The sequence below is a fragment of the Phalacrocorax carbo genome, chromosome 1 (assembly GCF_963921805.1).
Source record: "Phalacrocorax carbo chromosome 1, bPhaCar2.1, whole genome shotgun sequence".
NCBI classification, from domain to species: domain Eukaryota; kingdom Metazoa; phylum Chordata; class Aves; order Suliformes; family Phalacrocoracidae; genus Phalacrocorax; species Phalacrocorax carbo.
Genome location: NC_087513.1, coordinates 138,684,013 through 138,710,035, shown reverse-complemented (window position 1 = coordinate 138,710,035; position 26,023 = coordinate 138,684,013). Strand labels below are relative to the sequence as shown.

At 37.3% G+C, this 26,023-nt stretch overlaps 1 protein-coding gene across 8 annotated transcripts; it reads right to left on the bottom strand.

Annotated features, from left to right (window-relative positions):
- PNPLA4 (patatin like phospholipase domain containing 4) lies at positions 1-23,449 on the bottom strand. 8 transcript variants are annotated; one of them, XM_064437282.1, is made up of 9 exons: positions 23,062-23,449; positions 21,529-21,842; positions 20,669-20,795; positions 14,879-15,063; positions 11,641-11,735; positions 11,328-11,463; positions 8,600-8,665; positions 2,916-3,068; positions 1-865 (listed from the first exon to the last, which is right to left on the bottom strand). In XM_064437282.1, exons 2-9 carry the CDS (start codon positions 21,685-21,687, stop codon positions 716-718), a joined length of 1,071 nt encoding a protein of 356 aa, XP_064293352.1. In that variant the 5' UTR covers positions 21,688-21,842; positions 23,062-23,449; the 3' UTR covers positions 1-715. The 8 variants fall into 8 exon arrangements, 7 of the variants coding, with proteins under 7 accessions (XP_064293352.1, XP_064293332.1, XP_064293342.1 ...); XM_064437262.1 differs by lacking the exon at positions 23,062-23,449 and adding an exon at positions 21,961-23,053; XM_064437272.1 differs by lacking the exon at positions 23,062-23,449 and adding an exon at positions 22,695-23,053.
- Between the last annotated feature and the right edge of the window lie 2,574 nt (positions 23,450-26,023).

Sequence of the window (26,023 nt, the reverse complement as noted above, 5' to 3'; positions counted from 1 at the left end):
TTTCAAGAAAATATATTTATTCAATTTTAGGAGAGGAAGAAAACATAATAAATGTAACAATTTCTTAAAAATATCTTGTAAAGAAGGGTTTAAGTTCAAATATCACAGTTTTATGAATTTCAACTAGTATTTCAAATTTTAAGAGACCACATTCACTGAAAAAAGCAAGAACTTTTAATGTTAAAAATACACATACTAGAGTAAAAGAGTGCAAATGCTTTATTTCTTGTGGCTAGTGATAAGTGTTCAAGTCCTTTCAAACACTGCAAGGTAAGTACTAGATCAGTAATATTGCAAGCATCCAGTTAGCACACACAACTATTACATTTAGTGAACATACAGATTGTAATTTTTCATGGTACACCCTTGATTTGTCTCTCAAATAACATCAAAAAAGACTTTTCTGAAGTTCTGCAATTATGACAACACAAGCTTTTTACAAATCCCACACTCAAGTCCTCAGCTGAAGCAAAATGGATCTAAGCTTGAACCTCCTCAAAACAAGACGACTACTGGGCAAGTACTATTCCCATTCTGACATGTTTCTACAGGTCTTCGGAGTGCAACTGATACTTTCTCAGCAGAAGCTGATGCAGTTCCATTGGGATTTTTATTTCCATAAACTGGAATTGGGACAGCAATCCCTCGGATTCTTTAGGATGCCCATAGCTGTGTTTTGACAGCCAGCAGGTTCTGTTAACGTTCTATGTATCACCTATTCAAACCAGTTTTCTTTCAGTAAAAACTGTACAGCATCATCAAATCCATTTTGGCACAATGATTCCATTTTCTCTTGGTTTGGTGGGAACAAAGCTTGATTAAGTCTTACTAGGTTGGCCAGAGACAGCTGCAACAGAGCAAGAAGCTATAAATTAGTTTATTAAAGCAACTTACTTAGACTTGACTGTGTTGCTCTCTCTTTTGTCATCTGTTTCATGTAGCATATTTAAAAACAAAAGACCAGCATGGCTACATCTACACTAGGAAGTTAACTGTGTCCAGGTACACTGCTGAGCGCCAAGACACACTGGCCCAAATGGTCTGCATATACGCTATTAAACTCGCTGCCTCCAAGACAGGCTGTCTGCCTGTAGAACTGCCCAAAGATTCTGAAACATTTTAACTTCAAAAACATTCCCAGAACTGTCTGGCAGAGCGGTAGCTGGCACATGCTAAACTTGTGCAAGGAAATATTTGGACAACTTACTAGTGCAAACAACCACAGTCTTGGCAACATTCCCAGGCGATGTTTAACATATGAGTATCAATGTAGCTTGTATTACCAACAAATTAAAAACTACCGAGCATCTCAAGCGGTCACTTTGATGGTGAGTTTTGATGGATTTCAAAACTCTCTTCTTGAATGATTAAATTGTTTACAACAAAACGAAAAGTCTAATTAGATTTAATAAAGTTCTGAACACTTCATTTACATAATTAATTCAATAATTTAGCCACATACTTCATTATACACAATTTTGAAAAACAATATCAAAATCATCTCCATTATTTGAAGCAGTTATTCAAATTGACACCAATAGATGGAGGAAGCTCAAAGAGACAGAAAACTGTCCACATTCCAATCCAGATAAATGAAGATATACCAATCTTCATTTCATGAAGATTACACTATTGCTGAAAAGAGTTTATTCTTAGTTCACATTTTTACAGCTCTAAAAGCTAAGGGTGCTTCCAACAGAATAGTTTAAAACGTTGCCTGAGATTTTGCACAAGTCTGCACTTGCAAGACCCTAGAAGAAATGTAACTCTGCACTTAATTTGCCATCTCTAAACTAATCTAATCACCAGCTCATTTTTTCTCTTCTAGATGCAGTGATATTAGATACAAATCACAACCAGGAAATACATAGTAAACGATTGCCTCGATTTTCAATATATATGAAATATATATAAATATATTATATATATATAAAAATATATATAAATTAAAAAATATATATATTTTCAATATATATGAAATCAAAAGTCTCATGCTTTATGATCCTTTACCAAGTACTACCATGCTTAAAATCTCTGTGAAACATTATAAAGATGTAGAAACTGGTCCAATTTAGGATTACATTACTCAAATTAAGAAAACATATTAAGAACTGTCTAAAAGAAACTTTGAAAAAAACCATTATTAACCAATTAACCAATTATTGTTAATCTTTATTTCTTCTTTGTAACGGAGTTTTATTGACAGCCAGGTCTACTGCTGTTCAACATTTTCTTTCATTGTGTCAATGGAAGCAATATCCTGTGGTTAAAGTTTGTGAGACAAAGCTTGCAAAGACAGAAATGTCAATGATGAAAAGGAGGCCATAAAAATTGGTCTTCACCTGTATTTCAGTATACAGAGATGTTTCTGTAACATCTAACAAAACAACTTCTGGAAAAATGTTGTGGTTACAAATGTTCAAAATCTTAACATGAGCTCTCTTGAGAAATGAGGTGACAAGTCATTGTGTAGCATTTCAAATGTATGACAAACTTGTATTTTAAATTCAGTTAGAGCAGCTAATTTCCATAAGTATGAAGGGATGTTCTGGAGTTTCCCTCTCCTGAGGTATTCTACAGAAAGTTTTGGGTTTTTTTTTTTCCCCCTTATAAATACTCTGCTTAGAAAAGAAAGCTGATACTTAAAGAAAGCCCAGATTAATTACATTTAATAGCCCACGATAATTTGCTCAGTTTTGTAGTAGAGCGATGCTTTTCAACCTTTCAGACAAAATTTATGCTACATCTTCCTTCCCTTGTGTTTAAGAAAAGGTTTAAACTCCATTTGCAATAAAGAAAATGCCAAAACATATCTTGACATATATGCAGAAAATAAACACTTAAAAATAAGCATAACCTTAACTGCTTAACTACCTTTTCTTCTTCTAAAGTTATTTAATAAACAAGCAACTCACCATTATATCTTGTTTTGCAAATTTAACATAAAGATCCACACGTCCTTTATCTTGTGGACAGATATCTAATCGACCGCTGAAAGGAGAAATCGTCACAGTTCTTCCAACAGGCAAGATAGGAAGGCCATTGGTAAGGCCACCATCAACCCACTTCTATTGGAAAATAAAAATATTTTCAACGTAACCTTAGAGTATGTTCACAACCAAATACTTCACCCTTCCTGTCCCTGCCTCTTGCACCCACCCTCAAGAAAACTTACAAGTTTCCTTCTCAGGATACCATGAATAAGCTTGAGTAAGAGGCATTAAAAAAAAGGAACTGACAATGTACACACACAGTGTTTAATCAATGAACATTTGACATAATGTGTAAATATGTAATATATTTATCAAGCTACTGTTACAGCTTGTTAGTTCATCTACTAACAAAATGCCCCACACAGTTTTTCTTAACACATACGTGAAAAGATTGTTAATATTACAGGTGAACCACATGAGATAAAGTATACTCCTCTAAAACATTACTCTGATTCAAACTAGGAGCTGGACAATCTGTATGTGCAGCTAAACTGCACATACAAGCTAAACCAAATATGACTTCTGTCTTATTCTTCCAGAGCCTCTTGTCTTCTTACATATACAACACAAGAGAGCAATACCTGGAAAGAGAAAGGTAAAGGTGGGAAGGAGCTAAACAACTATGGCACATAAGAGGGAAGAGACATCAAGTCTGCTACAGGACTTGAGTACAGGAAAGAAGGAAGCAACCAATGAATTTCTTGCAGAGCCCCACATGGTTGGTTAGCCTTGGTTCTAACGACAGTCTTCACAGGGACCATAGCCAAATTCCATCCCAGTATAAGCAGGGGCAGCTGTTACATCTCTTTCCAATATATTTTATACATTCATGTTTCTTATGGTGCTTACATGCATAAACCAAAACACACGTCTACAGCCAAGTTAGTCATTCTACAACTGCCTTTATCATCAAGGGAGAGAAAACACTTCTAGCACAGGACCCACGTTATCCTAAAGTAGGCATTTAATCTGATTTGAATTGTGCTGAAAAAGCGCTTGCTTTCTTCTCCTCCGCTAATTATAAAGGAAACCTTCATTAACTATGTAAGTTGTATACTACCGAAGACACCTAAAGCTAGTCAGGCTGAAATGCTGTAAGAAATAATATTATAAGATTCACCTCAGTGTTAAGGGTTTGACCTCCCCAAAGATAAACTGAATACTCTAGGATATCAGCTTCAAGTTTCATTAACACAGAACACTACAAACAGATGGCAAATTGCACTAGTACTCTTTCACACCAGTCAGGCAGAAGACTGCTTTTCTGCTGTAGGTGATACTGTATGTGACCTTTATGAAACATCAAAATAATGCAAGTTTTCCCACAGAATTACTGAAAACGCCACAGGAACTTAGCTACAAAATTTAAGTAAAAAAAACCACCCACAAAAAGCATACTACTGGATCTAAATTAAACTTGTCTTCAAACTGTTGGCAAGATGCTAGCTTTCAGTGCAGTGACTGCTATACAGGAAGCATTATCTCAGGTTACAGTGCTTGTTCTTCAGAAGCCCCTGAGATTCTCTGAGGTCTGTCACTTGGTTGTATAGATCCCTCTCAGCTGTGTCCTTTATTCTTGCTTAAAGCAAACCTCCTTTTAATTCTATAGGTATAGATTTCTCCCAGTGTTTCTGAGTACATGCAACCCCAAAACTTTGTTGACACTTGCTCCTCCTTCTACTGTCAACTCCCACAGCTGGCAACACATGGATTTACTCTTTTACACACAGACACATAGTAAGTACCACTGAGGGGGGGAACAGGTTGCTTCGTCCCTCCACTCCGCCTTCTTCTTCACTTTCTCAGATGAAATTTGCCATTTCACACTTCTTTATGCTCCTGAGCTTAAAATATAAGCTACGGATATTCACAATTCAGTAGCCTCCATGGACTTTCTCACCCTATTATTTCATAAAACGCTTTAGAGCTTCACTCTTGATATTAGCTCTTGACGTCAGTACCCACAAACACCAGTGGATTCTTTCACTTTTCACAAAAATCGTTTTTCTCAATGCTTAGGATTTCAGATTGTTTTGCCTTAGAAGTGGAGAAAAAAAAATTTCCAAAACCATTTAAAGCTATCTTTCAGACTTCTCAAACTCCATTACACAATTGTTGCAATAACTCTGAGTAAAGCTGCAACATACCTTAACATTTCTAACACCAAGGATTTTTTTTTCTCCTGTGTGTCTATAAATACCTATTTATTACTGATTTATATGCAATGTTCCTCGGAGTACTAAATAGCTTTTTGTTGCAATTCCTACAGTGACAAGAACAGTGGAGTCCCTATCTAAGCCTATTCAAAAGACACTGTAACAGATGACATTATTAATGTCTTTCACAAGTCTAGCTTAGTACTTTTACGACTTAAAAGTTCTCCCACTTCAAAAAATTCTGATTATTTAGGTTTTCTTGCCCCCTCCTTTTATGTAACTTCAATGTTTATTCAAAAGTCAAAATATTTACCAAGGCAAGGACAATATTTTCACTAAGCACTATCTTCTGTAGATTCTGTTATTCCTGGCTGACATGCCCTCTGTCATTTTACTGTCTTTCAAGCACTTCGGAGAAACTGTTTCTCAGTCAAAAATATTTTGGCTCCACAGTCTCTCATTTTACACAGTTAAAATAACACATTTATATGCTGCAAATAAAGAGATATAATGCCACAGATTCTTTTAATTCCATTAACCAACTCTTGAAAAGTCGTCTTAGCTGATGAGGCAAACTCCTGGTAACTGCTGAATTAATTTCTTTTTTTGTAAGTACAGTGCAAAGACAGAGAAAGTTCTGAAATAATGTGCAATGAAAACCAAACCAAACAATGAAATGAAGGTTGTGGGCTGGACCTAACAGAATTTACCCATTTACCAGTAGATGTTTTTACAAAGCTGTTCTGTAAGAACTACAGTGACAAACTATAGCCTCATCACCAGATACAGTCAACCCAATCATCTGCAGATCTTTATCTGTCTTAAAGATTAACCTTGCCAGAAATTCAGAGGACACCAAACTAACTCAAAGAAAGATATTTTCACACAGAGCAAGTTTGCCGTGCTGTTACTGGAAGCCTAGTCCAAGGGCACCTTAAATACCCAACCCAGGTAAAAAGTTGGTATCATTAACAGACTATAAATTCTCAGATGTTATTTTACACTCCTTTTTCCTTCAGATTATTTTTAGGCTCATCAAACCAGAAGAAAACATACTATAAACAGACTGATGTTATGCCCATGCTACCATGCAATTTAGCTTATTCTCCCCAAAAATCTAGCCTCCATGCACGCATACTAGTTACGCTAGCTAATTCTGGTGTAAGCTAAATGCTTCCCAAAAAGCATTCTTCCTAAAAAGAAAACTGAAGTGCAGTGCTGGTAACAGTTTACCCTGGGGTACATTCTCTACAGGCAGCATGGGCGTGCTTGCAACAGGTTTGGCTATTTTCTGATACTATTCCAGCAAAACTGCACCGTACCCCCCTACGTATTGTGCAACATGGACCTCAGAAGATATCATGCAACACAACCTCAGATAACATACTGAAACACATTTCAAAAACATTCCCAAATGACTTGGTAATATGTATGCAGGTGACATGTAGGCCAGAGAAGATCCAGACCAACTGCTCTGAAACACACATATGGTCAGTAGACTCAAGCAGCTAGCAGGGAGTAAGCTCAATTCCATGGACCATATGGCCTAAGGAATTTACTCTCTGAAACTAGTGTAAATGCAGACAGACAGAACTTTAGTCGGTTACAGTAAAGCTTTCAGGAAACTTGGACTATGATGCTAATATGATAGGTGGCCTCGCAGAGCCCAGTCAATATCCAATCTATCTTACTGACTTCAGTGCTTACCATGTCCGGATCATAAGCTTACATGCCATGTATCTGGCTCTACAATGCATGCTTTAGGGCTCCTATTACCCACCCACATACCCTCATCACCCACTATGCCAAGCCATGGAAATACTATTGCAATAGAAATCCTACAGTCTCTGCTCTCACCCTGCTCTAAGGATTTTGGACTATAGAAAGGAAGTCACTTTCACTTACAGACAACAGTTTCCTCAGGAAAAAAAAAAATAAATAAAAAGATCCCCAAGCCACAAATGCACTGTTTTACAGAATATAGGAAAAAGCAGTGCAGACGTGCCGAACTAATCATTCCAACAATTAACAATAAATGAAAGCAACATTCTTCCCAGAAACTGCCTTTTCTGAATCTGACTTAAGCAGAATAGTATGAAGCTTTGGAATGACAACAAGCTTTCAAGTACCACAAGAACCAGTTTCCATGAAACATGCACTGAGTTCACTTCTGAATGCAAAAAATAAAGTTGGGCAGGAACGAGAACTGTCCATAAAGAAGAGGCTGCTGGTGTTTTAGTAAATACTGCAATACCCAGGCAAATCATAATAGCAGTGTTCATCCAGTAAAATGGGTTTTAACTAAGTTTTGGACAAAACTCTGAGCCAGCTTTTCAATTTCTTAATTGAGTGAAAAACAAAGACACTCCTTCCCTTTAACTAAAGGCAGAATGAACCTAAAACAACCACATATGCCTCTTAAACTGCACAAGCAACATATAAAGATGCCAATCAACAAATTTTCCAGACCCTGTGAAGCTGCTAGTAGTCTCTGTTTAACACAAGCAGTCAGGCAATACTGATTTAAACCCTTCAAACATTTTAGCTGGTATGTATTGCTGTATACATAACTCTAAAGCTGAAAGGCTTTCTGACATAACGAACTCCAACTCCCTCTTGCTAGAGACGAATCATTGTTTTGTGGGTTTTTTTTTATTGGCAGGGTGGCTCTGAGGACCTCAGATGTTCTAAAGTCATCATTTGGATGCATATGAGGAAATAAAGGAAAAGAGTATCATGTAATATTTCTCAGAAAGAAAAAAATGGCTATTTTCATACTTCTAGTAATTACAAACAGACTAAACAGTCAAGATTATTCTTAAAAAGTTTTTGAAGCTAAACCAAGTACAGGCTACTGTGGAAAAGTTTTCTTATACTAGTGTACACCTCTGAAAACTTCATGGCTGTGTGTAACAGCGGGGAACAAAGCTTATTCTTTAATATTTGTCCAGAGATAAGAGATTTGAAGGTGCCTAGTATACATGTTCTCTTGTTTTATATGGAATTACAACACATACGTAGTCACACTCATGTACTCCAGCAGTGTCCAAGCTGCCAACACCTCCCTTATAATTTCTTTCATTAAACAGAAAAGCAGAGTGGTAGTCCTTTAAATCGCAAAAAACATTTTAGAGTTGATAACACAGCTTGTAGCGAGAAGCATCTTTACTACAAGAAGCTTCTTCTCATGGTAAGCATTAGATATTATCTTTAGGAAACAGCTTCATACTACAGAAATCATTTTGGTCTCAGCACCCAGTTTTTGAAACAACACATGAACAAACTCATGTCACCCTTCATGGTGTTAATCTGCAGTATCAACAGAAGTAGGAACTATTCGACAAAATACAGCATTACAATTCCCACCTACCTTTCCCCTAAGATCAAATAATTAAATCATAAATGAAGAATGTTGTTATAAAAAAAAATTGGTAGTTAATGAAAAATTACCTCTCCTTTATATTCCACTGGCTTAATACCTGCATATACTGGTACAAAACTACTTGCTAGCAGGACCTAGAGAAAAGAAAGAAGAAAGAATAGAGAACAAAAGTGAAGAAAAGGCAACAGATTAATTCTGAACCAAAACATATTTTCATATATATTTATCTATATTAAATAATATAGCAGTAATCAGTTAATATATTAGTTATTCGTTAAACCATTGTCATCTCAAAATAACTTGTTGTGGTATGTCAAAATACAATTAAAACTATTCAGTTTGGTTTGGTCTTTTTGACTTGACAGTGACAACTCTCAAAACAAAATATAATCAATGAATTAATTTAGGAATGTGATTCAAAAGAGTATGAGCTTAGTCTTACACAATGTGAAGTAAATCTATGAATTTGCAGAAACTGAATACGCATATGCTGAAAAAACACCATATAGAGTATCATCTATGTTGGACGCAGCCTACATTTCTGTCTACAGCAGTTCTCTTTTTTTTTTTAAGACCAGGACACCTCTTCTGTCGTGTATAGATGTGCACACACACACACACCTTTCTATCCACTCATAGCAGTATCTATGAGTTTGTGTATCTCTATAGCTATGTATCTGCCCATATATATTTTTTAATATGTATATGCAATTAGTATACACTATTTCAAAGAAAAAGGGTAGATGTGTGGATGAAGTGCAGTATGTACGAAATTTTCATATAGCTAAATGTGGAGAATATGTATGCACCTGCTTGCATGGCAGCATGAGAGACAGGTCTGGGGAACAGAAGCAGGTTACATACTGGAGTACACACTACGTGAAGGATGATCAGGTGCAAAAAAAACACACGATCCATGGACACTATGAAAGAAAATGCCTGAGCTTTTTTTTGGTGGAAGTATGTTTATTTTAACAACAAATAACGCTACTTTCAGTATTAAGCACCTCTCCTCCCCTAACAAATTTTAATCAAGACTCTGTATGAAGCCTTTAACTTTCACTTTGATAACTCTTTTCTCGTCCATTTCTCTTCCCGGCTATATAATGCACCAGAGCTTTGCCTAAGCTCAGATAAAAAGGCTTTCTCTTTGTATTTTCCAAATGTGAAGTTGTAGCTATTTCTTTACCAGACAGGCCTTTCCCTCACAAAAGTATAAGGTAAGGTCCCCCTTGAAACCATTCCTCTCCAGATTTCCAAAAGTGACATCCTACAGGTTTCCCAACATCAGCTTCTTCCCCTGCCCAACTCCCCTTCTCCCCTCTCCTTCAACTCCACCTCAGTAACTTTGGCCCTTCTGAACTAAGAGAAATGGGAACAAAAGGTTTAGTGAAGGAACAGAGCCAAAACCAGGTGATCCCAGCAAAGTATGAATTCTTTTCAAGAAGACTGAAAAACCAGTTGGCCTTCCTTATAAAGTCACTTAAATCTCACAAGTGAGGCAAGGAAGGACAACTTTGAAGAACTAACCCTGCAACTAACAGACCAGTGTGGGCTCCAATTCACTGTTGCCACCTTTCCAAACTAAAGACAATATGAAAGTATTCCAATGAGCAATTCTTTGGAATGTTACTACTGTTATTCCAGCCCATTCCACTGCTAGCATATGGAACAAAAGAGTAGAACAGAACTATTGAAAAACTAATAAAATATATCTCCAAGGTTGTCTTGAACCTTCTGATTGTCTTCAGCTTAGAAAATTTCACTGGAGAAAAACACAAACCTACAGAATAATAATATCAGTGCTTGTCTCTGCTCGTTACCATAGCTAGAAATAACACTGCATAATTTAACTTTTTGCGTAATTATCTTTGCATGATTAAGTCCTACAAATTTTGAGAACTGATTGACCATGTAGAATATAACAGGGTCAATATTTTTAAAAGTGATACTTTAAAGGCAAACTTCCAATGCATTCTTTGAGATTTTGTTAACAAGTGTGTTAATTTAAATGTTAATTGTAAGGGATTTCTTATTTACTCTAAGCATTCACAAGGATAGGGAAAGACGGAATTCCTTCTTATTCTATTACCTCCTTTTCTCTGCTCTATCATATTAAGTCCTCCACTAAGATATAATCTATTACTAGAAAGAGCATTTCCTTTACATGCATCTGAATTTATCCTACCATTTCATATCAGCTCATGTACACAAACCTGACCGAAATATAAAAAGTGGCATGCAAAAGAAAAAGAGATGGGCAGTAAAAGATACGCTTCCCAACAACAGTTAAAATACAGTTTATATATGTGATACTTAACATTACATTGTATCTATTCCCTACAAGGACTGTAGAAAGTATTGGATTTTTTTTTTTAAGAGAGGAACTTTATTTATTTTATTTTATTTTGTGATGAAACATAATATAAATGGTGTCAGTTAAGTAAGAGATGCAAAAAGACTCAGCAACATGTTACAAAATTTGGAGATCCTCTATTGTATTCTCATCTACTGTAACCATTAGTTACCTTGTTACTTTTTAAACAGACTTCACCTACAAGGTAGCACTTTAAAGACAGATGAAGGAAATACACACATAAATAAATTTTAGCAAAATCTGTCAAACTGCAGGATCAAATTCTGCTTCCATTGTTTATGTTATAGTTGTAGCACCACTGGTAGTATGAGTGATTACTTGAGTAAAACAGTCATTTATTGTACAGCTAATAACATACTCCTAAACCTCGAAAAAACTCAAGCATTTTTATTTAAAGCAGCAATATTCAACTTCGTTACCTTAATGAGGTCCTCCCTGGATGCAAAACTTGAAATCAAGTGATTTTCCCCATTTTTGGTGTTAGTGACTGACACATAGAGCCGGTTCTCAGCTATCTCATGAGCATTGGAAGGAAGAACAGACTCTATGCCTTCCCTAGAGTAAAGAAAATACTAAACATTATTCACCATCATTATTTAAAAACCTTGCAGATATGTTAGGGGTGAAAGAGTGCTGAGCTCCCCACAGTACAGGAAAAAGTATGGACACTCTTCATTTTCATTTAGAGAACTTCACACAAAAATGATCTTACAGATGCATTAAGATAGGTACCTAAGTGTTTTCATAAAATCATAACCAGGCGTTACAGCACCGAAGTCCAATTTTCTAACTTCCTCTGCAAATCCATAGGCAAACTGCTTACATTTCTGCAAATTAAAATATTCACCATTAAGTATGTTTTAGTTATGGGAAGTATGTTCAACTGTAGTATCTAAAACATACTAGTGGCTAAACTTTTATTCAAGAGAGAGCTGTAAGATCTGACTAGAATCTTCTCCCATATGTGCTAAGTTTGTAACAAGATATTAATAACAAAATCCTTTTAGAAGAACTAATTTGTAAGAAAGCAAAATCCCTAATGAAAAAAATTATTAATAATAATAAATCCTCACAAGAATACCACTTTAACAATCAAGGAAAGTTAAAGGCTATTTTTCTATGTATTACCATTGCTAAATAATCAGTTCACTGAACCATGTCATACAAGAACAATCATTTGTATTTCATCTGTAAAACCACCTTTTATTTTAGTGACTATTTCAGTACTAAAACCAGACAAGTACCTTAAGACACCTATAAGCATTTAAAAAAATACAGTTGTTACAATTTCTTCCCACTAATGCAAAAGCCATGCTACTAACAAATATATATATTTAATGAATAAAATACTGTCATGGTTTTAGCTGGGATAGAGTTAATTTTCTTCACTCTAGCTGGTATAGTGCTGTGCTTTGAACTTAGCATGAAAAAAAAATGTTGAGATAACACACAGATGTTTTGGGCTGTTGCTGGGTAGTGCTTTTACTAGTCAAGGACATTTCTAGCTTCCCACGCTCTGCTGGGTGCACAAGAAGCCAGGAGGGGAGGGGGCACAGCTGAGAAAGTGGATTCTTCTGTAGTCAATCAGCTGGAAAGAGGCACATTCAGACACCTCTCCCTCTAAATAGAGAGGAAACCCACAAACCCTACATAGAACCACCTCAGAACAACTATTGTTATATCTAAAACACTTTAATAATGTGACAGGGAGATCAGAGTAACAGGGAGCTGGATGAATCCATACCTAGGTGAATGACAGGGAACTATCTTCCGTATTACAAGTACTAAGAATAGACTATACAGTTCTTGCTTCCAGAAAGGACAATTTCTTACAGCTATGAATTGTTTATATTTTTAGTGCTAGAAGCTTTAAAAAATGCATCTAAATTTCATATACTAACTGAGGACATGTTTAGAAATTGTAGGTACTTGTATTGAGTTAAGCAAATGACATAAAACACAATCAAGGTACTTTTGAAATAAACAGGTACTTATCTGTAACTCTATAAGCCTCTCTAGAATTCTCAAGTCCCATACCTTTTCAACCTGACAAAAATCCAAGATACAACTGAAAAACATTTGCAAACTGTCATATTAGAACATCAACAGTCAAAACAAGACATCCTCAATGTTATGTTCTCTCCAAGATAAGGAAAGGTTGTATTAATGCTTTGAGACTAGGAAATGGAGAAAGTCCTAATTTTAGCCTAACACAGCCACCTCTGGGGAGAGGAAAAAAAGAGAAATATTAACTGTGGATATAAAATATTTCAAGTTAGAAATGTAATAAAGGTAATAAAATTACCCTGATATGAAAAATTAATTCTGTTCAGTAAACAACACTGCCTTTACTTAAATTTCATGAGAATTGAGTAAAATATAGTGCTCAATTTTCCATTTAAACGATATAACAGAATGACTAAAAAGCAAATAATAACAATAAAAAAGGACTAAAAAGTTCATGAAACATTCTTCAGTTTGTATTAAAATGACATTTTCAGGGAAAAATCCACTGGACTCAATGTTATATAGGCTTAGTTTCCACAAACATAAAAAATAAAAACTGTTCTAATATTTTTACTCAGAAAGATTTTTGTAAGTTGGACCAGGCTGGGAACAAATGCTCATACCCAGAACCTGGAATAAGCAGAAAAACTTCCTTGGGCTAAGAAAAGGCTAGCTGCTGTGCTCACCATACAGGAAATTAAAATCAGAGGTATTACTAATCAGAGACTACAGAAAAGGAGTAACACCCGAACAGAATGCAAGTAAGGTTCTCTTCACAACAGAGTGGAATATTCCCAATATCACATCATATAAAGAATGCATCTAGGGGTTAGTGGGGTGGAAAGAGACCAGGGAAGAACTCACTGCTGAAAACAACAGAAGCATAGCTAATTGCAAGATATGTTCTTATCACAGCAGAAAGAACTGAACCAAACCAAATATGTTTGAACCAAATGCAATGAAACTTCTAACAAGCAGGACCCATAAAAAGTTACCTGATGCTCACTGGGCTGAAACCTAAGTGTATTTAGAACAAAAAATGAAGCCTTTTTTTGCCCTCTCAGTAATGCTGTTTATTATAATTCAAAATATTAAAGAAATCTTAACATTTTGGCAAGGCTTAGTTCTCTACATATAATAAGGCAAATTCATTACAGGCACTTCAGGAGGGCAAAGCAGCATTAACCTAAGGGGAAAACAAAAAACAACCTCATACTGTCCTACAGAACCTGTAAGAGTAGTCATGGAATATCACTTTGCTGTCTCCACATGACGCCATATTAATGGTGAGAAAAGGGTGGCATCTCTGGAGAAAAAAAACCCACAAGCACACATGTATGCAGCACGTCAGAACAGAATGCCGTGAGCATTAATCCTCCCTAGCATACAATGGGGCTACTGCTTTTAAATCGTGAACTCTAAAGGAGGTGCACAAGCCACTTCTTGCACTGTTTAATGGAGCACAGGCAGCAAGGAAAAGATTTGAGCCAGTGTGTGGTGTTCTTTGACTTTATGAAGATACAGTCCATCTACCATTTTCATCTCCTTTCACAAAAGGATGAAAGGATGGTGCTATGCATTTGCCTGACAAAGCCTACCTCTAGCCAAGAAAACAATGAATAGCTTTGCAATGTACAGTGATTAAGTGCATATACATTTTGGTATATTGATCTGATTGTATACAACTCAACATTCACACACATGAAATTTGTATTTACATAGCTTAAAATATAAAGTTTGTATGACAGACTTTCGTCATAAAGAAATACTTGCTTCATAAACATTTCTGCCCATGAGTTGCAGATTTTGTTAATGAAAACACATACTCAAGTTCAGTTCCTTTACAAGAAGCAAGAAGAAAAACAAGAACCAAAATATTTGTAAAAACTTAATGGTAGATGATTATATCAAAAGTATCCTTTGAAAATGATCATGTCCTATACCTACGAGTTTATTAATTTACCTCTATATTTTCTGGTACTGCTAATAAGACAGTGGCAGCCAGTGATCCTGCAGAAGCTCCCGCAAAAGCTTTCACAACTTTCAGTAACTTCTTACCATGCCTGTAAAAAGCAGCTGCTGCCCCCAAGTGGTAAATACCCAGAAACCCACATGCTGCAAATGACAGATTGATATGTTTCATTTTTGCTGTGGAAATAAAATTTCACAGTCAGAAAAAGGATCAGTTAATTTTATCTTATAATAGACATCTATTGTTTTGGTACAGAACACATATCTATCTAAGAAAAAGCAGTTTATTTAAGAATAGTAAAAATATTTGATTACCAAATACATCAAACAAGTAGCAGTTAGCTTAGCATCCCCAAAACTGAAAACAACTCTAAAATACTCCTTAGCACAAATCCCTTTTTCAATCAAGAAATACATATATCTATATGAAACGTAATGGTACATTTTAATCTAATTTGTCAAAGAAACACAAAATAAAAGTAGCTACTCAACAGTAATAAAAGAATGCTGCTATAGAGTGAACACTGTTAGTCACCTAGAGTAAAAATCAAATTAATTATAAAACTGCTAGCAACTGTGTCATCATACTCCCCTTACACACACACAGCCTTGAACCCAGTATGATTTTCTAAGAAAACAATTTTTTCCTTCACCTTTGGAACTCATTTGCTTACTAGGACTACCAGTAATCATAAAAAGATAAATTCTTATTTCAAGTCACTTCTTATTTAGAAAAGAAAAGCACACAATATATCCTTGCTACTATTAAAATAAGAAGGAATAAAAAAAACGCCAAAGTAAAGTTAAAGCACTAAATGTGTGCAAACACACACACTCTGAAGGGGTCAAGGATAGAATTTAAATCTAACAAAAAACCACAAAGAGAAAGCGTAAGTTCAGATCCTTAGCTGTGATTTATTAAAAAAAAAAAAGAAAAACTCTGCACATTTTATTAGCTCTTCTGTTTCTACAAATAACTACAATTATGAGAGCTAGCTATTCCACAGATTATATTGTACAGATACACAAGATATTGTACATATTATCGTAGTATTGAATTAAAAATAAACTCTTAGTGTATTTGGGTACACATCAATATGAATGGGACTAAAAAAAAAATCCCTATACTAGGACTATACTTCATTCTTCTGGTTCATAAACAGATAGCTGATGAGATGTTTCTTCTGGAAATCATCTACAGACACGGTGGTGTCAGTTCTGATGAAGCGAGGCAAATATGTACAGCAGCAGATTTTGTTTTAAGTTGCCTCTTCAGCTCAGAAATGGGAAAAGCAGGAAAGACGAGGACAAGAAACAGCTTTCAAAACCACGAGATTAGATGACATGCTCAACTCACATGCTGTACCCATAACATGATTAAAATCAGACCATTAATAGGTCTATCTAGGTTCACTATTTTCCTAAGGGGAGGGAGGGAGGGGAGAGTGTGCATCTCATAGTGCTCAGGCAGACTGTTTGGTGTATGCTGCTAAAACACTACACCATCATAAGCATGTCAACTGTGCTTTACCCCCTTTACACTGGAAACACTTAAATACCCACTTGTAAGCACGAATACCTGTAACTTATATCTAACACATTGTACTGATAGAAAGGATTTCAGGTTGCTCTTGCTGTGGCAGTGAAGCAAATGATAAACCATGTCACTGCTTTTAAAAAGAAATTACATTTTAATTCAAAGAAAAACCACTGTAGTGCATAGAAGGTAAAAAAGTTTCCTCAAGGTTTTACTGGAAAACAACGAACACAGCTTTGAAGATTTTTTTTTTAACAGAGTGGAAAAAAACTAAAATAGACTTTGAAGTATGATGCCATGATGTGCTTTCTTTCAGGCTAGTTAAGATCTCAGTAGCTTAACCAGCTGCTGCAGCTGTTTCCATGCCTTCTACAAATTAGGAGGAAAGATGCATTTGCATCACCCACCATTCTGACAAGAAGGTGAAATTAGTTGAAGCAATTGCATTTTTAAGTAGGAAGAAAAGCAACCATGCAAAAATAACTCCCATTTTTGTCCAAAATTGATTTCAGGCTCAAGACACTACTGTGAAACATTACATAAAATAAGGACCATGTTTATGTAGTTGATTGGTCAGAAAATAAACAAGCAAAGAGTTCAAGAATTATGTCTAAGGGACCTATGAAATGGAAGTAAGAAACACAAGTATAAATTAGTAAGCTTGTTTAAATAAACACAAGCATATATATGCTTATGTACATGTATATACACATCATCCAAACCTTCTAGAAGTCTCATCTATAAAGCATTCTGAAAGGTACTTCTCCCTGCTGGAAAATACTTAGACAATCATAAATTAAAAAAATCAAAGAAAGATGAAAACAAAAGAGTATCTAAAGAATAGTTATAGCAAGTAATTTCAGATTAAAGGACTTTTGTTAAAAGAAAAAAATAATATCCCTACAAATGTAGAAGACAATCACACTTCAATGTATAAAGAACTGGCCTGTACATTTTCTCTAAAGTGAGAAGAACAGAAAAGGAGGTTTTGTGAACTGAAGAGATGATTTGAATCTCAGATCAAAAGCTACTGAAAATATACTGACTAAAGTCAGATGACCATGCCTTCTCTTACAAGGCTTCATCAGTAAGTTTTATTTTCTTATATGAGCTTTAGTCCTATCTAATTATCAGTTATTGTGAGTAACCACAGTTCTCTTGAGTGTCTGGATACATGGCATTCACTCTTCCATGAGAGTTAATTTCTTAACACTTAGAGCCCATCCTTCTCTTCCTCGCTCTTCATTCCTTTACCCAAGAGACAGTGATTATTGAATAAGTATTCACATCAGTTTCTTGGCTGACAAAAGGATTCAGCGAGAGATGAACGTGCAAAAAGAGAAAAGAACACTAAGATTTCAAGTAAAGGAATACTATTAAAGAATGCTGCTAGTTTCACATTCAATTTCAAGTGCAAAAAGATTAAATGAATGCAATCCAAAAGCAGTTAATTTTTTTTTTTAAACAGAAGTACTTGAGCCACTGGATTTGTGTGGCATGCAATACAGCACTGTTGTACAGATTCCTCAAGAGAACTTCAAATCAAAAGTAGCAACTGTGTTATCAAGTCACTGCATTTTTATTAATTAGGGTCAGTTCCCAGGTCTACATTATGTATTTGTCACATATACATGAAATTTAAAAATACTTCAGTACAAATGTTAATTGGCAGATGACCAGGTTCAAATGACAGATCCAGTGGTTACATCTAGCTGCATGACTGAGAAATGGGTTTTGCACATACACGTAACAAACCTATGAGTGGGTAAATAGTGAGAGAAAAAATAATCATTGACTCATAGATTAATTCAAGTAGTCTCTTGCCCAACCTTCTGCTCAAAACAGGGTCAGCTATCAGATCAAATCGGGTTGCTCAGGGCTTTATCCAGTTGTTAACTGAAAAATCATGTGATGTTTTTGTAGCTCCTCAGTGATAGCTAGTACTTGTTGCTGGGTGAAACAATCAGGTCTTCTCTCATTTGTTCAGAATATTAGAATCAGTAGAATATTGCAAATAATCAGCATTATAGAGAAGAAACAACAGAACATTAACGTCTTCATTCAGCACTACGCATCTACCTGTGGGGAGGTTCTGTTCATTGAATGGAAGGCCTCATACAACAAACCGGTAACAAAGCACTTAACCTACAAAGATCACACAGATGAATAAGAATCATGGTTCTATAGGGAACTATCTGCTTGACAGATGCAGTTAAGCAATGTTGTTTCATCTTGTACAGGAATCTCTGAGTACGAGGAAAAGATAGGAAAGTATTCGTTAGATGAATGTCCTATAAAATCAGAAAAGCAAGAAATAGGAACCAAGGTACGCACTTTCATAAGAATATAAACTTTCCAATTTCTTTTGATTCCTGCAGATATGTCATTGCAACACCTCATTTGCAAGTTACAACGGTGTATTTCAGAGACAGTATGATTCAAAAATGTCTTTTGCTTTGATGATCTGGTAGATCACTATTCTTTTGACTATAAAGGATAGTAGGTTTATAACAACTCGCAAGAGGACATACAGAGAAAATCAATTAAGTCTACATTATGACTGTTCCATGGCAATTTCTTCCAGACTACAGGATATAGGAGCACAGTCACATCTGGACATAGACATTTTTTCAGCTGCCTGACCAAACAGCTGAAATCTTGCTATCTTAGAAATGGTATGAAACACCTGTTCAAACAAGACTTCAGAACAGATGTTCTTAGAAGATTTAACCTAAATTCTGACCATTAAAGATATTACCTATTAACTCAAACTTATCATATTGGCACATGTTAAGAAAACATTTCAGTGAACCTTAAAAGATACACAAGTATGTTTCAGCTGGACAGTGCACACACTGGAGATATATCTTGTAAATAGGACACAGCAAATGCTTTTGCCACTGCTTTTCAAAAACACTGTGTTCTTATGTGATTGGCAAATTTCAAAATATAAAGATTTTAACTGGCTAAGGGGATGGGTATGCTTCTGTTGTCTACAAGAAAAAACAGAAGCGTAAGAAAAGATAAGTACGAGAAGAAACTCAAAGGACACTGGGACTGTTCAGTCTCATTACTTTACAGATAATGTAGAAGCATTAGGAATAAACATATACCTAAGAATTCTATTTAAAAGATTCTCACATCTGGAAAAAAAAAATAATTAACTGGTAATTAAAAATATACTCAGGGAGGGGGGCATTTCTGTTTACTCAGCAATATCTCACCCATTTGTAATGAAAACCTACAAGAGAACGTATGTAAGGAGACAAGCCTGTACAGCAGAATTGTCATATAGTACAATATAGCTTTTTCAGGATGGGTACTGTCTTCCTAATTATCATGCACAAGAAATAGCACAACAGTTTCTCATCCTGCTGTTTCCTGAGCAATATAATTATATAAACAGTATACGATCTCAGTGCCTTAACCAGTCGTAACTCCCTCGCTGTCATCCCATTTGTAAACAAAAGCTGAAAATGCCCAAAGCAACTGACTAAAAACCCTTTACAAACAAAAATTAAATATACATAGAATGCGAATGACTGAGCACCCTGAAGCACAGGAGCTAAAATGTATGATGCATAACAGCACATTTGAAGATTAGTTATTAGCTAGGAATGACAAAACAAGCAAAGTTTTGGAAAGAACTGTTTAGCTAGGCAGCATTGCTAAATTAAAGGTCATAACTGTAACTACTAATTTACCTGAATCAGAAATTGCCACTTACACAGGAATGTTTAATTGTTTTTTCATGTTTATAACAGGAAAACAGTTCACTAGCAAGACAGACCATTTAAAGCCTTCAGTGAACATTCAAGAAATTGATTCTCCCAATCAAAAATAGGCTCAGACAAAAGCAACCACCCATCCAACAGATTACACCCTACTTAAGAGTCACCACAGTTGCTAGCAAGAGAATGAGAAAACTAAGTTTTGCATTAATCCAGTCACACAGGATAAGCATTTTAAGAATTTTATGAAGTTGAAGAAAAAAATTTGAAATAATAATAATCAAAATAATCAGTACACACTCTAATCAGCCATTAAGACACCTAGGAAAATCACATAAGTCTTTGCAAACTCTAAATATTGTCTATAATCCCCTTAAATTTACAAAAAAAAACACCCACATCACATGACAAAACTTCCAAATTAAGAGTTTAGACCACCTTGATCATTAACACAAGATGCCTAGAAAGTACAGGGAAGGCTGACTTCCTAAGAGGGTGGCAAAAGGTTAAATACCTTCTAATGAATGTTGGCTTCCATCACATTCACCACTGGGACTTTTTCCAGCAGTTATTTTAGTTCTCTCTGCATTAGTAGATATTCTTGTATCTGCTACTGATCGTTTATCATTTATCTTGGAAACCTACAATCATAGAGTCAAATATTACTATTTAAAAGAGAAACCACAGGCAAATATAAGATGAACATTATTTATCCTTAAATAGATTAATAAAGTCAGTTAAAATAGTTGTAAAACCATCTGGATTGATTTCTCAATTGCTTAGCCCCCCCTCAAACTCGTTGAAACCACAATGGTCTCGTGAAGAGCAGGCAGCAATTTATACTTTAAAGATGAACTTAATTGGACACCTAGAAAAACACTGCCATTTGGAACCACCAGTGTTCCTTTCCCACTATATTTGTTTATATTCACAGATTTTTTTTAAAATAATCAAACTATGTTTTTATCCTCCCTTACCATTCCAATAGAAATTGACTTCCCTCCCGCTCACAAATTTTGTGCGCCATATTGCGTTAGTAAAAAGTTATCCAGACAACTCTGGTCCTATTCTTCGTTAAAAACCTGTCACTCTAACTAATAAGCCAGTCAGTTACCATGCAGTATTGTCTGAAGTGTAATTTTAAAAAAATTAATGTTTCCTCCCACCTTAGAACTATCAGACACAAAAAGTTCATTCTGAAACACTGGTTGTCCTATAACTTGTTGCTGCCTGCCTGTTTACCTTGATAGGCATCTTCAATTCATAAATACAGCTGCAAGATCAAAGGCTTATCCCTGAAGATTCTCAAAGAAATTATATTATCACGGTATTGATGCATATTACTTATACCTAGAGCACCAGAAAAGTACTTACCTGGAATTTAACTCTGTTACATGGCACTCTTATGGTGCAATAGTTTAGAATTCCAGTCCAGAACTGCTGAGTTTTTGGAAACGTGCAACTACGCAATCTGCATTCTTTCAACCGAAGCAACAGTATTTGAGCCCGGAAAAGATTTTTAGCAGTCCACATTTTCTTAAAAAATGACCTCCGGATCCAGATAATGTGGTAACCGAACTGATACTCTCAGAAGCTGCTTTACCATGGAGTTACAAAGGAAGTATCAACAGATGAGCTTGGACACCATAGAAGTAGACAGCAGAAACTTTCTCTCTTCTAAATATAACCTGTTTAAAAACATTAAGAGAAAAAATAAAAAGGAGTAGTTGCACATCAAGGCCCTGATACTGTAACAAGGCCCTCTTTTCCCAACCCTCTCAAGTTTAGCTTTCAAGGGATCACAACCTAAGACACAATGTGTTAACAGCTGATTCATCTGACAATGAAACAATTCTAGTCAGAACCTTCGTTCAGTAGCTCCTGTCTCTCTCGCCAGCTTCCATCTGGCACTGTGTTGTTCACTACCAACCATAAAGTCAATTGTTCATTTCAGAAACACTAAGAACAAGTGAACAAACAGTTCCTTATAATTAACATGAATACACCGTTCCTTCTACCTCAGCTGAAAAACGTGCAAGGAGTGTTCCACCAACTTCAGACCAACTGTTCACAAAAACAAAGTGCTGATGTCAAGATCCCCTTAAAAAAAACTCAGGCATGCTGGAGGGTACAAGGCAAGCCTTGTAATCTTCTATGCTACAAGGATATTGCAGGAGTGACACACAACTCAAATGGAAGGCTGGTTTACACCTAGCAAGACACTGACCATAAAGAATAACATACGAAAATGCACTTGCTCACTTGAGAAGAAAAACAGGTTATTGCCCTGACTACCAGTGCAAACAAACCCAGCGTGATTCCACGTAGACAGGTCTCAGAGCTGTACTACCAGCTTCAAATTTAACCCCAGTCAAGTCAGTTTCAGGTTTTCTACTTCATCTTGTGTGCCATGACGTAAAGTTTACAATGCAACTTGGTTTTTCCTCCCTGCACTTTGCTCAGTAAACAACCAATACAAACAGGTGAAACTGAGCTGAAGGAGTGCGACAGGATTTTTAAAGGCAACATGTAACACATACAGAAAGCCAAGTGACAACTGAAGAGATCACAGCGTTACAGAAAGTCACGGTGTCTTTTAAACTTGTAGACGTGTCACAGAAGGGCGATGTTTTAGGGGGACACATCCCTTCCAACGTTCAGCTCCACACCGCCGCGCCCCCCGCAATCTTCCCCCGCGTCCCTCTGCACAGGTTCTTGCCTCAGGCCCTCCCGCGGGCCTAGCGCGGCCCAGGCCACTCAGCGGCGGCGCCCGCCCCGCCCCGCCCCGCCCCGCCTCCCGGGCGGCACCGGCACGGCCCCACCGCCCTCGCGAACGGCCGCGGAGGCACCCCCGGCGGGCAACGGCGCCCGGCCGCGCCCGCCCACACCCGCCCAACCGCCGCGCACCCGCGGGGCGGCTTGTCCTCGCGCCAAAGCTCGCGAGACGGCCGCGCTCCCGCGCCCCGCTGCTGCTGCCGTCGCCGCCGCCGCCGCCGCCGGGGAAGGGGAAGAGATCCCCGTGCGCGGGGAGACGCTGCGTCCTGCGGAGCTGCCCTCGAGGGGAGGCTGACACCGCGTGAGGTGGGCTCGCTCCGCCCTCGCCACCTGGCCGGCAGGTGTGCTGGGTGGGGCGGCGTGTCTGCCTGCCTGCCTGCCTGCCGGGGCTGGGCTGGGCCGGCCCAGGCTGGGCTGGCCGCCGCCGCCTCCGCCGCCCGAGGGATGGGCCCGCCGGGCGCCCTTCCGCGCCGCCACCCTGTGGGCTGTCGCCGTCACCGGCAGGCGACGCGTGGGCGGGCGCCCGCTGGCTCTGGGCACCGCCCTTGTACCGGGCCGGGCCCTGTGGAGGGAGGGGCTTCCTTTTGCGGGAGGGGGGACCTCAGGGCGGCAATAAAGTTCATACTTTTTTCTTAGTGTTTTATGGGTTTTTTTGTGTGTGTGTGTTTTTTTGTTTTGTTTTGTTTTGGGGTTTTTGTTTTGTTTTGTTTTGTTTTGTTTTTAAATTGAGGTAGTTCCGCTCACCCTTTTGGCGGATGAGTACCAGAGTCGATCGACACGGAGTACTGGTTCAAAATGGAGAGGGATCCTGGAGCCGACAGTGGATGAAGAAACCTAGGGAGAGCAAAGATGTATATGGGAGAAAAGTGTAGATGATTGAACTCCCCCAGCGGTCTGGCTGGGGTTAAAACTAAACTAGCTTGGGGGGAAGATTTAGATTTCACACAGGTGAGCCTCTACCTCTGGCATCTATTATTTTTACTTTTTACTGCTATATGAGCAGGGCTGGTACAGGTTTGGGATAGAAGGGGGTGCGGCCGTTTTTGGGGGGAGACTTGACAGCTTCTGTTGCCTGAAGTGGTTGTGTACCGTTTAAATTAGTCATCTTTTCAATTGCTAAGTTTCCTACTATTAAAGTATTTGCCTTAATAAGTAGTAGTTAATTTGTGCTTCAGTTTAGTCTGCTGTAGACTTTATAGGATTAAAGAATAGCCATATTTCCTTTACGGAGCCAAAAGTTTTGGTGTCCTTAAATATGACTTTTAACTTGCTGCTTCTCAAGTTTGTGCCTGTGGGAAACAGAATATGCAGATAATACTGATGTCTTTTCTTTCCCACTACTTAATTTGACCCCAACATCTTACTAACAGACATAGGTTTGCAGGGATGGTATCCTAAGATAGAAAATACTGGAATAAAAGTTTGCAAGACAGTTTTCTACATGGAATCATGCAAAGCACGTTTCTTACATAGAGGCTAGAGACCTTACTGTAGCATAATCCACAGTTGCGCTTCCTAGCTTATAATGGAGCATAAATTAGCAGAGTTTGGACAGAAGAAAAACTGTAATATTTAAAAGGTGAATCGTATGAAAATTCACTTCTATTACGTATGTATGTTATCTGCAACTTGAAGATGGTTAGAAATGAGAACAGCAGATACGTGTCCACCGGTCTGAACATTGGAAGGTACTGATTTGCCTATTACTTTTCAGTGCAATGTGAAAAATACACATTTAATGTGACTCGCGCTAGTGAAATATGAACATTTACAAAATGTGAAGTGTTACAGGCCTCTTCTTGTTCAACATAACTTTGGAATTGCTTACTGTGAGTCTGACTGGATTTTTTTCTGTGTGATAGCTAGTGAGTGTTACCAATCTATAAATTAAAATACTGCTTTTAAGAGGGAAGACAAATTAATCAATGGCATAATCCTAAATATGCTCCTCATTAGGGCAATACAGAAGTATCTGGGGTTTCAGCCTCAGTTTTTACAAGAACACAAAGTGGATCTCTCAATGTCTACATGAACAGTGATCTCTAAAAGCTAGGCAAAAAAAAAAGAAATGAAAATACAGACCCGAGTATGTCTCCCACTAATTAACTCCCTTTTTCTGCCCCCTTTCTTTCTACCTTTTCCACGTGTCTGTTACCCATTGCTTTTATCTCATTCTTACCCTAATTCAAATGATCGGCATGATTAGCAATATTTGATGCCACTTCAGCTGATGAGTAAAATACATTGTTTCTCTCACTGCTTAGGATAGGAAATGGAAAACATTTCAAAAACAAAGGAGCCTCTTTTCATTGCACAGTGTTAATGCAAAAGTGATAATAGACAAATACTGAATTTCTTGAGGCCATTAAGTTTCCCAGTCTTGTATTTAACTTCTATTAAAACTATTTGTGACGTATGTGCATTCATAAAATAGGCCCATCTCAAGAGAAAGATCACTACACTGAACAGCCTGCATATACTGCTGTCTTTCTGCAAAAAGCGGAAAGTTCTGCACCCAGCTTTTTGACGGAAGTGAAGTCAGCAAAATCTGAATCACTGGTGTCACAGAATGTCAGTTTGCAAAGGAACAGGAACATATTCCATGGAACTGATGGAAGTTATACTGAAATCTTTCTGCATAAAGCACTATTTCCTTTGAATTTTCAGCATTCATAAGGAATAGTCCTTTACTACTTTACGAAAGGAGTTGTGGGTGGGTTTGGTTGCTTGGGATTTACTTAAACTGAATTTGCTGCAAATATCTTGTATAGGCAGGAAGATGAAGCAGCAGAAGCAGCAGCTGACTTGCAGCACAAATGCACAATGAAAAGGAATGGTTGCAAAACAAAGCCCTGGGATTGTCTTACAACAACGGAACTGTCTCGTGGTGGAGTTACTGTCTTCTCTTTCCCCACTTTTACAGGATGAGCTTTTAGATGAGGAAGCCAGATGAGCCCTAGTGGTGGAAAAAAACCCGTGCTTTAATTATAGGTAGAGATCTTATTGGTAGTGGCAGTGGTATCATGAGGACCACACTTGCACCTAAACTGATACTTTGGTTGATGCCTATGGCAAGTACAAAGGTCACAAGCAT

Bases quoted from the DNA above. Each gene is read 5' to 3' on its own strand.
- PNPLA4 (XM_064437282.1), bottom strand. From the start codon at position 21,687: ATGTGGACTGCTAAAAATCTTTTCCGGGCTCAAATACTGTTGCTTCGG. The intron at 11,464-11,640 runs GTACCTATCTTA...TCTTTACTCTAG, and splicing joins GATTTTATGAAAACACTTAG to GGAAGGCATAGAGTCTGTTC. The intron at 3,069-8,599 runs GTAATTTTTCAT...ATTTTCCAATAG, and splicing joins CAGTGGAATATAAAGGAGAG to AAGTGGGTTGATGGTGGCCT.